Raw genomic sequence first — 16,357 nt, forward strand, 5'->3', positions numbered from 1 at the left:
GCTAGAAACTTGTATGAAAACTATGCAAAACCGTCTCAGAGATGTCACAAAAATCAAAATCCTAATAACCCTTCGTAGAGATTTGGTTTTTGATTATGCAAAATGTGGCATTGGTTGATGTTTGTAGACGTACGTTTTATTGGAAGAAAGTCAAGATCGCTTCCCTTAGCTCAGCAGAAGAACAGTTTTTTATATTTTTTTTTAATTAACAGTTCTTTCTAGACATTTGAGAGAACAATTGCAGCTTGTCAATTAAAATTGAATAATTTTTGACTTAGCAAAAATTTTCTCAAAGTTAGCTGCAGGAAAAAATATTCAATTCTTTTTGAATACTTTATATATTTTAGTTGACAGCAAATTAAGGCGTACAAAATTTTAGTTGCATCGTTTTCGTAATCTATAGTTTTTGTTCGGTTCCGCACATTTGTCCCCGTCTGTTTCAAGAAACAATTACCAGTGCTGAAAGTCAAAAAAATATTGCAAAATTTTTTAATATGAGATGAAATGAACTTCACAGATTTTGATCAAGATTTTCTCCTTGGCCTCTTCCTTTTACAAAACTGACTGCATCATAACAATTTGCGACAATGTTGCAAAACCATTATTTCACCTAGCCACTCTTCAAAACCAATTTTAAAAAACTGATTCTCTTTGATCTGATTATGTTCAACGGAATTTAAAGAAGGAAACGAAAAGCTGTCAATTTATTTGACCAAAGATTGTCCGGAAACAGTCTCCGGACAAAATTATATGGTCGGCTTTTGCAAAAAAGACATGATGTCTCTTGGTATAATATATTTTTTATCGTCTCCACAGAATATTACCTTACATAGTTTTCGCGGGCAAAATATTATCCAGTTGCAATTAATAGGTAGTTTACAGTTGCTACCCGTTCCAGAGATAAAAGTTCGACGCATAGTCGAATTAGTCTCTCTAATTGACAAAAAAGACTGATAGAACTGGTCACTGCACTGGTTTCAAAGACACAATCACATTAGCATTTTTTCTGTCTTTTTAGCTATTCTGTATAAAACAGTTAAATTTAGAAGCGCATCACTATATTTTGCTTAACTGGAGATGTATTGTTCTCTGTTAAAAAATAGAGATGAACCTCCATACTCAAATTTATCTAAATTATACTTTTGGTTAAAATCAGAAAATAGAAAATCTCTGTCCTATTCATTTCGAAAAAAAATGCTTGCATGGTCGTGCTACTTTGATAAATAGTGTTCACTTTTTGGAGGAATATTTATAAAGTAACAATCAAAATTAGGGTTTTTTACATAATAAGTATTGTTTGAGCAACCACCTGAACAGGCTCACTTTGGATGCTTCAGTTTAGTGACAATCTCAAATACAGTGCAGTACTAAAAAGCTACATTTAGCATAAATTTTTTTGTTTGCGCAATTTCTAGTTTGTGCTATGGCGTAAGAAAACGATAATTTTTGAATTTTAAACTAGATTTCATTCTTAGTACAGACATAACGAACAATCTTAAAATTATGATGTTGTACACCATGTGAATACAAAATATACCGAAACAAAACCAAGTTAAGGGCTTCACCAGAAAGTTTTCGAATAAATTTATTATTTTATAAAAGAGAAAGCACAAGAAATTGGGGAAGCTATCGCTTATATTTTGGGGTACAATGCAATCATGCGGATCGAAATAATTGTTTGTCAGATAGAAGACAACGCATGCTGAAGTTTCTAAGATACTTCACGCTTTGACAAATTATGAGAACGATTTGAATTTTCAACACCTTATTTCGCAACAAAACAATGGTGTTGAGCATCAATCATAATTTTCTTTAAAAAATAAACAGTATTTACTAGATTGGTCATCAAAAAATCCCAGTTTGAATTCAATTGGAGAATGTGACGCAATTTTGAAGCAAAAACTGTGAAAACAGACAGTATTTTGCAAAAACAGGTTGAAAAAACGTCAGAAATCTGACGCAATTGCTAGAAACTTGTATGGAAACTATGCGAAACCGTCTCAGAGATGTCACAAAAAACTAAAACCTAATAACACTTCTTAAAGATTTGGTTTTAGATGATACAAAATGTGGCATTAGTTGAGGTTTGCGGATGTACGTTTTATTGGAAGAAAATTGAAAGTCAAGATCGCTTCCCTTAGCTGAGCAGAAGAACAATTTTTTTGTTGCTTTTTTATTAACAGTTCGTTCTAGACATTTGAGAGAAAAATTGTGCTAAGGCGTAAGAAAACAAGAAATTTTGAACTTTAAACTAGATTTGTTTCTTAGTACAAACATAGAGAGCAAAATTAAATTTATGATCTTGTACACCATGTGTATACAAACTTTACCGAAACAATACCAGATTAAAGGCATCACCAGAAATATTTCGAACAAATTTATCATAAATTTAAAACAAGAGAAGGCACTAGAATTCGGAAAAGTTATCGCTTATGTGTTGGGGTACAATGCAATCATGCGGAAGGAAACAATTGTTTGTTAGATAGAAGACAACTCATGCTGAAGTTTCTAGCATACTTCATGCTTTGAAAAACTATGAGAAAGAGTTGAATTTTCAACACCTTATTTCGCAACAAAACAATGCTCCTGGGCATCAATCAAACTTTTCTTCAGAAAAGAAACGGTATTTACTGGAGTGGTCATCAAAAAGTCCCAGCATGATTTCAATTGGAGAATGTGACCCAGTTTTGTAGCAAAAACTACGAAAACAGACAGTATTTTGCAGTAAATTGGTTGAAAAAGTGTCAGAAATCTGACGCCAATGCTAGAAACTTGTTTGAAAAAACTTGTCACAAAAAAACAAAATCCTAATAACACTCCTTAGAGATTTGGTTTTTGATGATGCAAAATGCGGCATTAGTTGATGTTTGTGGACGTACGTTTTATTGGAAGAAATTTGAAAGTCAAGATCGCTTCCCTTAGCTTAGCAGAAGAACATTTTTTAATGTTTTTTATTAACAGTTCGTTCTAGACAATTGAGAGAACAATTGCAGCTTGCTAATTAATTTTCAAATGTTTTTGTCTGAGCAAATTTTTTCTCGAAGTTAGCTGCAGGAAAAAAAATATGCAATTCTTTTTGAGTACTCTATATATTTTAATTGACTGCAAATTAAGGCGTACAAAGTTTTAGTTGCATCGTTTTCGTAATCTATAGTTTTCGTTCTGTTCCGCACATTTGTCCCCGTCTGTTTCAAGAAACAATTACCAGTGCTGAAAGTCAAAAAAATATTGCAAACGTTTTCAATATGAGATGAAATGAACTTCACAGATTGTGATCAAGATTATCTCTTTGGCCGCTTCCTTTTACAAAACTGACTGCATCATAACACTTTGCAACAATGTTGCAAAACTATTATTTTACCTAGCCACTCTTAAAATAATTGTGAAATTAGTGTCCTATTTATTTTGAAAAAAGTGCCTTCATGGTCGTGCTATTTTGATAAATAGTGTTCACTTTTTGGAGGAATATTTATAAAGTAACAATCAAAATTAGGGTTTATACATAATAAGTATTGTTTAAGCAACCACGTGAACAGGCTCACTTTTGATGGCTCAGTTTAAATCAATTGGCTCTCATGGTGGCAGTATGTTGAGCATCTTTTTCGCATTTGTGCCTAATCTGTCAGAAAATGTTCTCCGGTTAATAGTGATTGAAAACAGCAAAATAGCTAGATGAAACCTGGTTTCTGAAGCGAACTAGATCAAATTTTGCTACGGGATCGGACAATATGTACACAAAAAATTGTCAAAACCAAGTTTGGTTGGAACAACTAGACCCCAAAGGCAGCTGCCAAATAAGAACCAAAACGTCCATTTTTTACTAGCTTAGCAAGACCACAAAATTCAGAATCAAGCCTTATATGCAAGAACAAAACATTCCTGAAAATTCTTCTCCATTCCCGCCAACCTCGAAAAACTACGAACCAAAGAAACAATCATGAACTTGAAATGATCCTGCAAGAAAACTTACTTTTGCTCTAAAAGTAATCTAAAAACCTCAGAAAAAAAATTTTTCTTTGCGATAATTCACAAAATATTTCACAAATTATGATATTTCACGAAATTAAAACTTTAAAGGTCTGGCAATTTGGGCAAGAAAGCTCAACATTTAAAAAATAATGGAGCTCAACTATTGACCATAATTCCCAAAAATTGACTAAAACTATTATCAAGAAATTATTTTCGAGGCTAATTTACGGAAGATTAAAGCACAGATTTAAGCGTTGAATTTATGTAAGAACAATTCTAAATCGCTAAACTCTAAATTCTAAAACTATGTTAAGGTCAACGCTAAGAACTAACGCATGAAATTTATGTACGATCTATACATAGAAGTAAAACTCATGTAAGATCTATGCTTAGAAACGCCCGAATCATGTAAGATCCAATCTTAGAAACGCAGAATTTATGTAGAATCTAATTTAAAAGCAAAAAAAATTATGTAATAACTACGCTTAGAAACGTTAAATTACGTAAAATCTACGCATGTAAACACAAAGTTATGCAAAATCAATGTTGAAAAACGGAGTTCTGACATAAAGTCAACTCGTTCACAGTTAATCTTACATAATCTAGGAATTGTTTACGTTGATTCCTCGGCCCGGGAACGATTGTGATCGAAAGTTTAGTTAGTTTCCCGCAACGCCTCTAGAATAAACTAAGATTTAAAAATTATTCAAATTCTGATTTAATAGGAATGCTAACAAATATTTCAACCTTCATATGCTTATTCGTCACACAGTAGACATAGCAGGAAGCTGTTTGGAAGCATTATGTGGCCAATTTCGGATTTCGCAAGTTCAATTTTTTTACTGTTTTTCGCGATGTGTTTCAAGATTAGGATTATAAGCATGTGTGGAAAATAGTTACAGTAAGCGAGTTAGTTCAATTTTTCTTCATTTAGTTTGGATAAATTCGAAACTAGTTTCCACGATGTGTAATTCATTTCTACATTCGGTGTTTACTGACTGAAATAGAGTTAGTTAAACAAAAAGCCTAGTTGGTGAATAATTTCAGAAATGCCTTCTCCATACTAATTGTGGAATAGGAAGAGAATAAGCACTTTTGCAATTACTCATATTTGTGTTTACAAGAACGATTTAGTCTTTGATTATGGTCTCAAAAATTTACTATTAAATTTCTTTACATAAAGTTTTTGTCCATCCTCAAAATTGTGAAAATTGGCATTGAATTTCACGTGGGAAATGGTTATGATTTGGGAAATGGTTATGATTGGTCACTGGTTTCCACAAAAGCTAAATTTTTGAAATTTTCCGCTCTCAAACATTGGCGCCACTTATTGAGAAAATGCTCTCTATTTTGATGTGAAAACATCTATGAAATAACTAACTCAATGCAGATTGTTTCCACAATGCATTCTTCTGTAGTAGACTGCTTTAATCTAGGGAGAGGAAATTTCAAATTGTAGGTTATTTTTTGAACTTGTTTTTTATCTACATAAACTCACCTTTTCGATGACAAAATTTGTCATAGCGGCAATCGTCCATTAAATCAAAAATTAGAGAAATAAAATCTCTATTATTGCGGTTGTGACCGGATGTCCTATTATTAGGCCCAAATTCTTCCTGGATGTGCTGTCTCAACACGTGAGTGCATGGATCATAGTGATGATGAGTCACGAGAGGTTCCAGGCCATGAACAGACCCTACGAGTACAACTCTGCATACGATTCCAAGACTACTATGTGGCTGTGTGTGGTGTGGCTCACTGGCACTGTCATATCCGCACCCATTGCCATCTTCACCAATGCGATAGAGGAGCCGGTGCCGTTCCTGGACGAGAGTAGTGGGGAGGTGGTGGTGGGGAATTCGACGATCCTGCACTGTGGCAGCACCTGGCGGGATCCCACCTGGAAGACAGTCTACTTCTCCTCTCTCGCCATCACAGAGTGTCTCATCCCTGTCTCATTCATGACGTTCTTCTACATCGGCGTATTCTACAACTTCTTGCAACAGATTAAGTTAGTGAAACAATCATTCCAGGTCCAAGGGCTTCCCAGCTTGAGGTCCTAGATGCTGCTTTTTGTGCACCCCTTTCTTTTCATTTCATTTAGTTAATAAGTCTCATACGCTAAGGCTCATAAAAAACTATTTCTGAACTCATAATTTACGCTATGCTTTAATCCCATTTTGAATATCATTTTTGGTCAATCTAACGAATGATCAGTGCTACATTTAAAGTCCAACTAAAGTTCGTCCAGTGTAGAAGAAATCTTTCAGCGCGAAATTACTATGTCCAGCCAATATTCACAGAAGAGCTGCAATCAAGCAATACTAGCTTTTCATGTTACCAGGTATAACCATAGTCTAGATTACATGCGCAAAGAATCATTGCACGCCATCCCGGACCTAATGGCAAATCAATATCAGTATTCGGCACATCTAATTGCAAGTGTTATATCAGTACTGATTCAGAGCTATGATCATGTCAATTTTTACACTTAGCTGTCTAAATGCAAGTCTTAGTCACGATGTGCACGTCTAAATGCAAGTCTTGGCCCCATCTAAGTCCCCATCGTACTATTTATAACAATGCATTTTTCGGAAGATACATTTTGGAGGCATTGGGGCTGGATTGTTATGCTCTGATTAGATTAATGTATCACACAAAATCACGCCTCATAGCAGTTTCTCTAGCATGTTTTTAACAACAAGGCGCACTAATCGGCGTCCACAAATTTTCGAAAACGAAGGACATTGTATTCACTGTTTCCTTCAAACTTAAAGACCATTTAGGACCATTTAGTGTGATGAGAAATAAATATTTCACTTTATGATTGAGGATTTGCTGTTCTTGTAGAAGAATCATTACAAAGCATATCGCTAATCGTACTCCCAGCTTTTAAAATTGTTTATTTTATTTAAAAAATCAAATTGTTCGTGAAAACAAAATGGATAAACAGCAACAAGAAAAGATAAAAAAAATTCTAACCAGCCTTTTAGAAACACTGATTAGGTATCGCACTGCACGCAGAACTTTGGCATCTAAAAATTCGACTGTGCCAAAAAATATGAGATATATTTCAAAGATTACTAAATTAATAAGTAAAAATTTTGAAACGTTTCGACCCTATAAATATTCTCAGCCATGTCTACAGAAAAACAGATAATTGAAGAGCTCTAATCACAAGGCACCAATATTTGTCAAGAGAAAGTATTGGGCAAAAAACTTGCAACTATTGGGCAAAAAAATGTATTTCATTCAAAATTTTTAATTAAACCAAAATTTGTAATTAATCTCAATGGTTGGAATGAATGAATGGTGGTGAAATCTGATTAATGGTAGTGAATAGTAGGGATTAATGGTTAAATTAATTTCGACCCTCTCATCTGAAATTGGATTTTTTTAATTACAAGTTCATAGACTAAAACTGAAAACTGCAGGTCTGATGGTTAGAGTTATTTGTTATGCAATCTTAATGCTTTTTCCCTCTTACTTTCATCTAGCCATTTTAGAAAAGCAACTGAAGAAAGCTCCAGATAACACCAACATCAAGAACAGTTTCACAATGAAAATGCGGTCATTATTAAAAATCATGACATAGATTGTTAAGCCAATTGAAATTATAAGTTCTAAAAAGAATCTATAAGGGTGCTTGAAAGATCTACGATGAAAGCTCTCTTTAAATTAGAAGGTTTTTGCAATTAATTTGTGCCAATTATCTTCACATCAAAAAATTTCAGTTCCTTTGAACGCCGCTACATTGTGTAAATAAAAGCGGAGAAAACCCTTTTTGGCGCTTTTTGAAAATAGTTATAGAGATGCTCAGAACTGATTGGTGGGAGACGCTACAAAGCAAATTTTTTCGGTCTATTTTCACTTCAATTCGTATTTCTTCATCGGGCACATAATAGTTGTCGGGTCGGAAAAGGATGGCAAATGACCAGAAGAACCACAAATCGCTTATTGTCAGAAAAAACTCTTCATATGCATAAATTTTCATATCCTTTAGTGCATCCACTATCTATAAAATGTCGGAATTTATAAACTTACAATAAAACAAGATTTCTGTTTGATGCAATGTCACACTATAGGACCGATTGAAACCATTAATGCAACTAGGAGAAACGTCTAACAACAAAATAGAGTAACGTCAACAAAAACAACAACAATAACAACAACAAAAACAAACATTAGTTACGGCTAAAACAGAATATCTGTTTTTTAACAGAGGGAAATGAGCATGACAAAAAATTAAAACGCATGAGACAAGTTAACAAGTTAACAAAAAGAAGAAAAAGAGGCAAACTTCAAAAAACCACGGCCTATTTTGAAATAAATAATTTAAGAAATCACAACAGCCACAAGTGTCAAGCACTCAAACAAAACCATTAGATAGATCTATGCGTAGCTTCCTAGAGAGTGAATTGGACCAATCATTAGTGGACTAAGTCATTGTCACATATCACAAATGAAAAAACAGACAAAACGCAAAAGTACGTAAAAATTTACGAAAGCACTGTGTTGAAGCCCAGCCGTGAAAGATATCACCAAACAACTAAGAAGACCATATATAATCGCTTGCGTCTCAATTGGACATCAATTGGGCATCTTTTAAAAGATACTAGGTGACAAAAACAACCAAAAAGAGACAACACACCATTAAAAAAGCTATAATTTGAACAAATATACAAAAATCGCAAATTTTGTCACTTGAAAATTGAATATTGTAGTACTAAAGGCCTAAAAGTTTCAGTTAGAGCACGGAAACACTAAAGAGATTTTAGTCTTTGTAGAACATTGAGATATGACATTTTTTATTGAGAGTAAGCTTCGAGTTCACAGAAACAAGTTTAAAATATTGAAAAAGTTTCAAAAAAAGGTCACAGATATCTTTTAAAAAAAGATCAAGTCAAAAGAGCCATTAGTTATCATCTGAAACTATGAATAGGTTCAACTCTGGTTCTTTAAGAGGCCTGTTGCAATTTTGCTTAATAGCGTAAATTACAAATAGAATGACACATGTAGGTCATTCTAAATGGTTATGCAAATACTAGTTATGCAAATACTAGTATTTGCTTGTATAAATGGATGTGCAAATAGTTTGTCTAAATAGTTATGCAAATACTTTGTCAAAGCCGTAAAAACAAGCACGTTGAATCTTGAAAATGATGACTTTTCACTCTTATTTGAATGGAAGTTCGAACTATTGTTAATGGGAACAATGTTGTGGAATCTTACTTGTCTGTTATTGGCATTAAAAAAATGAGAAAACGTTTTGAAAAAGACAGCATCCTAATGCACTCTGAATAAAATCTGAATGTAAAAATCGACAATAAGACCTAATTTTGCTCTGATATTAATATTAGTGTAAAATCTGAGTTCTAGAACACTTTCTTAGTAAGTGGTATTAAAATAGGTCTCATTAGAGATTGGAAAGTTTTTGATTGGGGTCTTTAGGACTGTACTTCCGGCATATTTGGGCACACTAGGTTTGAGAAGCATTTTTTATACATTTTTTTATATGAAAAAGGTTGATTACAACACAAGGTTGTTTAACAAAAAATCAGCCAAATTTTAGCCGAAAAGTCAAATGAAACACTTCAATAACACTGCAAAAGCCAATGGTACTTTGGTTAAAAGTTTTAACATTTTTTAATAACAAGTACTGCGTTTTTTGATAAAATTCGATTTAGCAACAGGTCATCAAATTGTCAGTTCCGAAACACTTTTTCGGGATCTGGAGGTACAAATAGAACCAATCTGAGTATATAAAATTGTGTCAGCAGTGTTTATGCCTTCACCGCCGGTCAAACTGGACAAAGTGGGATAATTAGGCATATTTGATGCCATTTTTAATTTTAAAAATGCTGATTTTTTGTGAACTTTGATAAACATTTATCCAAAATAGTTGGTTGAAACAATTCAACAACTCCCTTTTGTGTCTTTAAACGTCAAACCAATGAGATAATCGTTCACAGTTTTTTCAACATTTTAGCGAAATTGATCAAAACTTAAGCAAACATTACGAAAAATGTGAAGAAAACTACGGAAATTTTGCTAACGTTCACAAAACTATGAACTTCTGTAACTCCTCGGAAACAGCAAATTTTCAAAAAAACTCTTTTTAATTTGAAATTCTACGCCTGACAAGCTTTCTAATGATACCACTCACAACCCTGTACGATGATTATATCTATCGACCAGAGTTGACTGATGAATAAACTCAGTTAAGAATATAGTTCCTCCGCCTCTAATGTATGGTCGGAACAATAAGGATATATATGTTATACCTAAAAATTATATGTTATATAAGGTATACCATAATTGAAGATGGCTCTTGGGAATGTTGCGCATTTATCTTGAGCATATTGCGTATCTATTCTCTATCCGCAAACTTAAATCTTATAAATTAGCATGGCACCGCGTATTTCAATCAATGCGTTTTGTCATATTTGACAGACTATTTAAGTGTACTTTTGAGGAGTCATGTAGGCTACGGAATCCTGTTCAAGAACAATTCGGGCAGTTATTATTTGATGTCAAACTCTGTGAAATGATTTCTTTAATCGTTTGTGTATTTGCTAGAAATCCTCGTAGCACCCTGTGTCATATCAACCAGCAGAGACTGAGTGCAGTACTGGGAATGATAGTGGTGGGATTCATAGTCTCATATGGTCCATTCTACACCTCACAGATGATCAACGAATTCCACATATTCCACACTCACAGAGACACTCTCATATACCTCAGCCTCGTATTCCAGGTATGAACTCTCATTCACTAATCTGAAGAAGAATCTAATCAGAATGTATTAACCGCTTCAGCATTATTCTGCTGTAATGATCTTGAACATTAAAATTTTGGAATTGAATAAGTTAATCTTTTCTGCAAATACCTATAAATTCATTTTATATTAGGTTTGCATGAAGCTCTCGTAAAATTTTCCCAAATATCTAAGTGGATAAAGGTTTTGGAAAAAAAATATATTGCACTTTGAACTCAATGATATAGGTTGGTAGGAGTATTTTTTCCTACAGAATCTTCGATTTTCAAAGTTAACCTGAACGGAAAAGTAAGTTATCTTCAAGTATCGAACGAATGAGTTTTAAAAATTGATGCTGTGCTATGATCAACACAGATTATTGAAATCTTGATATCACTGCTGGCTGTATCTGGAAAAATGATCATAGCTTTTAAACTCATGCAACAAAGACACCGGATTATTGTATCCACAGCTCTGGCGACCAACTTTTCCTGCGTTTACAATTTGTATCTCTAGACCGTTTTTCAGGATGCAAAAAGACTAAAATGATCCAATTACACTCTTTTGGTCAAAATTGGATGTATAAATAACACTGCAGTGATAACCTTTAACTCGTTATTTATTAATAACCGCACAGCGATAGCTGGGGCTATTATTGGCCTTCTCTTGGTTTTATTTACGACTCGAAGAGGAGTATTGGTTTTCTCTCGGTTTTTACGACTCGAAGAGGAGTATTGGTTTTCAAAAGGTTTTTTTTACCGGAAATACTATTCGTTCAGACGTTGTTTTGACCTAAAAGCGAAAATGAGTAAAATTGCCGTTTGAACTAATTTTTTCCGAGCGAGAGAAGTTTTTGATCATGCGCCGCGTTTAGTGAATGACTTTTTGACTTTAAAAAGTAGTTTTCGACTGAATGGCTCATATATAGATAACCGTTTTTAGCCGTTTTTTCGTCTAAGTGGCCCAGTTTTTTTGCCTGTTATTTGGTTTTTTGTAGAAATAAATTTTATTCGATGCTATATTGAAATGTCAACCTCAAAAATTGATGCCACAGTGTTTTGCAGAGGCCGAAAATGCGTTTCAAATTCAAATTTGGAACAAATTTCTTAATTTTTTTGTTAGTTTTTGGCTTTTTTTCTATTAATTTCTTCATTTTTGGATCTTTTAACCGTCTTTTTGTCAAAAATCAGTTAATATGGCAACTTCCTTTTGACAACTCATATACTCAACGCCTCTTTCTACCTCGAAGTAACTTTGTTTTTATAAAATTGTACATATGCTAATCCGATTTCGGTAGTTTTTTTCCCGATTTTTGTCCGTTTTTGTTTGTGTTTTGGTTTTAATCACTAGAAATAGTTTTTTTGTGCAACATGAGGGACTTTAATTTCGTTTCAATACAATTTCAATCTTTTTTGGCGTTAGGTTTTTGAAAAACACTTAAAACTTTTTCGTAAATGCAGTATTAAAAGTTTTCTGACCTCTTTTTTTGCAAAATGTTTCATTGTTTTGTATGTTTGAATTCTGCTTTTTCCTATTTTTAGTTCTCTTCAAGAGAATAGATCTTTGTTTCGGATGACTCGTTATCTTTTCTGTGTCTCGAATAATGAACAATGAAATGTATTTGTTTATCTTGATTTTATAAATTTTATTTTCTACTTTAAAATCAGGAATGTCTTTTAATTACAGTGTTTGCAGTTCTTTACATTTTGTCCATATTCTTCACATTCTAGTTAGTATCATTCTAGCTCTTTCCTGGCACCTACAATTTTTTCGGTATATTGATTTTTTCGGTTGTTAAAAAATTGAATCATTTCAGCTTTTTCTTAGGTTTTCGTAATTTCTTTGTTTTGCAATTGTTTTCATTCAACATAAGGCAGTACTGAGAGTTTACGAGCAATCCTTTTCCAAATTTTCCACTTTTTACTATTTACTGCAATTTTCTTCCGGCCTTGTTATTAATTCAAACGATTTTTTGCCTTTAAATATTCTGCTGCTTATGTCTTCTATGATCAATTTAATTTTGCAATTAGAATGAAATCATCTTGTCTAGCATATGTACAACAAGCAAGAAGTATGTCATTTGACCATTTTGATTTTTTCGGACTTTTTTCGACGTTACCAAACGTTTTCAATAATATAAAGTTTTGCTGCATCTTGTTTCTCTTGGTGACAGTTGTTTAAGTTTCACCAATTTATAGATCAGACCTGGGGAGGTAATGAGTTAAAATTTTAATACAAAAAGAAATGGCTTCCGCTGCAATTAAGGTTTAGCTGGTGAAAATTTGATGCTTCGAGTCGCTTCCGCAATTCTTCCGGATATGTTTTTTTTACAGGAAAAAGATTCGTTCACGCGGCATTTTGACCTAAAAGCGAAAGTGAGAAAAGCTGTCTTGGTGAACAGATTTTCGATAAGCGAGAGAAGTTTTTTGATCATGCGCTGCGTTTAGTGAATGACTTTTTGACTTTGAAAAGTAGTTTTTGACTGAATTGCAGATATAGATGACCGTTTTCAGCCGTTTTTTCTTCTAAGTGGCCCAAATTTTTGCGTTTAATTTGGTTTCTGGTAGAAATAAATTTTATTCGATACTATATTGATATTTCAACCTCGGAAATTGATAACACAGTGTTTTGCAGAGCCTGAAAATGCGTTTCAATTTGAAAATTGGCACATACTTCTTGATTTCTTAGTTATTTTTTTGGATTTTTAATATTAATTTCTTCATTTTTGGATCTTTTAACCGTCTTTTCGTCAAAAATCAATAAATATGGCAACTTCTCTTTGATAATTTCTATACTCAACGCCCTTTTTTACCTCGATGTAAATTTGTTTCATAAAATTGTACATATGCTAATCCAATTTTGATAGTTTTTTTTCCGATTTTCGTCAGTTTTTCGTTTGTATTTTGGTTGTAATTGCTAGAAATAGTTTTTTTGTGCAACATGAGGGACTTTAATTTCGTTTCAAAAAAATCGATCATTTTTTGGCGTTAAGTTTTGAAAAAAACAGTTAAAACTTTTTCATAAATGCAGTCTTAACTTAAAAGTTCTTTGACAAATTTTTGCAAAATGTTTCAATGTTTTGTTTTTATGAATTCTGCTTTTTCCTATTTTTTGTTCTCTTCAGGAGGATAGATCATTGTATTGGATGACTAGTTATCTTTCTATGTCTTGAATGCTGAACAATAAAATGTATTCGTTTTTCTTCAATTTTTTAAATTGATTTTTAACTTTCAAAAATCAATAATGTCTTTTTGTTACGGTGTTCCTTACATTGTGCCTATATTTACACTCTAGTTAGTATCATTCTAGGTTTGTCCTGGGACTTACTTTTGTTTTCAGGATATTGATTTTTTCAGTTGTAAAAAAATGAATGATTTCAGCTTTTTTTTAGATTTTTGTCATTTCTTTGGTTTGCAATTAATTTCATTCAACATAAGGTAGTTCTGAGAGTTTTATAGCAAGCTTTTTCCAAAATTTCCACAATTGACTAATTACTACTGCTTTCTTCTGGCCTTGGTATAAATTAAAACGATTTTTGCCTTTGAACATTCTGCTGCTTATGTCTTTTCTATGATCAATTTTCTTTTTGATTTAGTATGAAATCATGTTGTTTAGCTTATGTACAAGAAGGAACAGGTGTTTGTTGTTTTTTGTCTTAATTGCAGTGCTTAGAGGTGTAATTATAGGTGCTTTCTATTTCTTAATTTTGAGCTTTCTTTTTTGAAAAGATTAAACTTAATTTCTAAGATTTTTATCTGCCGTTTGCTTTCGCGATCTTTTTCAGATTAGAACCATGAGTTATTTGAGGGCTATAGATAACCTTGTCAGCTTTTTCAGACTATCAGGTTTTTGATAGTCATTTGTTTGGTTTGCAATTGATTTCATTCAACATAAGGTAGTTCTGAGAGTTTTATAGCAAGCTTTTTCCAAAATTTCCACAATTGACTAATTACTACTGCTTTCTTCTGGCCTTGGTATAAATTAAAACGATTTTTGGCCTTTGAACATTCTGCTGCTTATGTCTTTTCTATGATCAATTTTCTTTTTGATTTAGTATGAAATCATGTTGTTTAGCTTATGTACAAGAAGGAACAGGTGTTTGTTGTTTTTTGTCTTAATTGCAGTGCTTAGAGGTGTAATTATAGGTGCTTTCTATTTCTTAATTTTGAGCTTTCTTTTTTTGAAAAGATTAAACTTAATTTCTAAGATTTTTATCTGCCGTTTGCTTTCGCGATCTTTTTAGATTAGAACCATGAGTTATTTGAGGGCTATAGATAACCTTGTCAGCTTTTTCAGACTATCAGGTTTTTGATAGTCATTTGTTTGGTTTGCAATTGATTTCATTCAACATAAGGTAGTTCTGAGAGTTTTATAGCAAGCTTTTTCCAAAATTTCCACAATTGACTAATTACTACTGCTTTCTTCTGGCCTTGGTATAAATTAAAACGATTTTTGGCCTTTGAACATTCTGCTGCTTATGTCTTTTCTATGATCAATTTTCTTTTTGATTTAGTATGAAATCATGTTGTTTAGCTTATGTACAAGAAGGAACAGGTGTTTGTTGTTTTTTGTCTTAATTGCAGTGCTTAGAGGTGTAATTATAGGTGCTTTCTATTTCTTAATTTTGAGCTTTCTTTTTTGAAAAGATTAAACTTAATTTCTAAGATTTTTATCTGCCGTTTGCTTTCGCGATCTTTTTAGATTAGAACCATGAGTTATTTGAGGGCTATAGATAACCTTGTCAGCTTTTTCAGACTATCAGGTTTTTGACCACCTTAATTCTTTTGGATCCAAACGTTTTCAATAATATAAAATTTTGCTGCATTTTGTTTCTCTTGTTGACCGTGTTTTAAGTTTCACCAATTTTTAGAGCAAACGTGGATAGGTAGTGAGTTTATGGCTTAATACAAAAGGTAGTGGCTTCCGTTGCAATTACGGTTCTGTTGGTGAAGTTCTGACGCTTCGAGTCGCTTCCGGAATTCTTCCGGCTATGTTTTTTATTTCGTCATCATGATTTTTGTTACAACCATATGACGTCACAGCCACTTTTTGTTCATTAGCTCATGCAATTTCAACAGAATTGTATGTGTGACGTCATTTTTCACTCTTAGTGGAGGGAGTTTTTTGTTCATGCGCGTGATTAAATTCTTGGCCACACTGGGTGTGTGTCGCTCTAAATGGGTGTGTGTTGCTCTAAATGAAGCTTATTTGAGATCAGCTAATAGAGGCAGCAATAATTTATACAGAATTTTAATCAAAATATAACAGGTCAGCCTTCAATGAAAAGACGAATTTCTTTGGTCTGTCTTTTTTACTGTTTTTTTAGACTGCCGATCTACGAATCTATTGCGGCTATTTTCTGGCAATCTGCCAGCTATGTTTAACATTGAAATCGGCTGAGGGAAACCGAAGAGAATGTTAATCTAATGTATATTGAGTTATCAATTTTTCAGACAGAACAAAAAGTCTCAACATCAGTATATGTGTATTCGAACTGAAAAATTCGAACAAAGTTTTGGTCCAATAACAAATTTATCACTGGAAACAAGTCTGATATCAGTTTTCCTGCAAAACGAAGAATGTTTTTGTATATTTGAAGGCATCGTTCTATTTGGTAATTTAAAAAACTTC

At 33.0% G+C, this 16,357-nt stretch overlaps 1 protein-coding gene across 3 annotated transcripts in view; it reads left to right on the forward strand.

The window, feature by feature from the left end:
* Nucleotides 1–16,357, forward strand: part of LOC142349864 (somatostatin receptor type 4-like) — a 69,508-nt gene that overhangs the window by 41,115 nt on the left and 12,036 nt on the right. For all 3 annotated transcript variants that reach the window (XM_075401704.1, XM_075401687.1, XM_075401696.1), the window contains 2 exons: nt 5,573–5,980; nt 10,549–10,726. In XM_075401704.1, coding sequence (XP_075257819.1) covers nt 5,573–5,980; nt 10,549–10,726 — 586 coding nt within the window. The remainder of the gene's footprint in view (nt 1–5,572; nt 5,981–10,548; nt 10,727–16,357) is intronic.

Source organism: Convolutriloba macropyga, chromosome 1 (genome assembly GCF_964194025.1).
Source record: "Convolutriloba macropyga chromosome 1, txConMacr16.3, whole genome shotgun sequence".
Taxonomy (NCBI): domain Eukaryota; kingdom Metazoa; phylum Xenacoelomorpha; order Acoela; family Convolutidae; genus Convolutriloba; species Convolutriloba macropyga.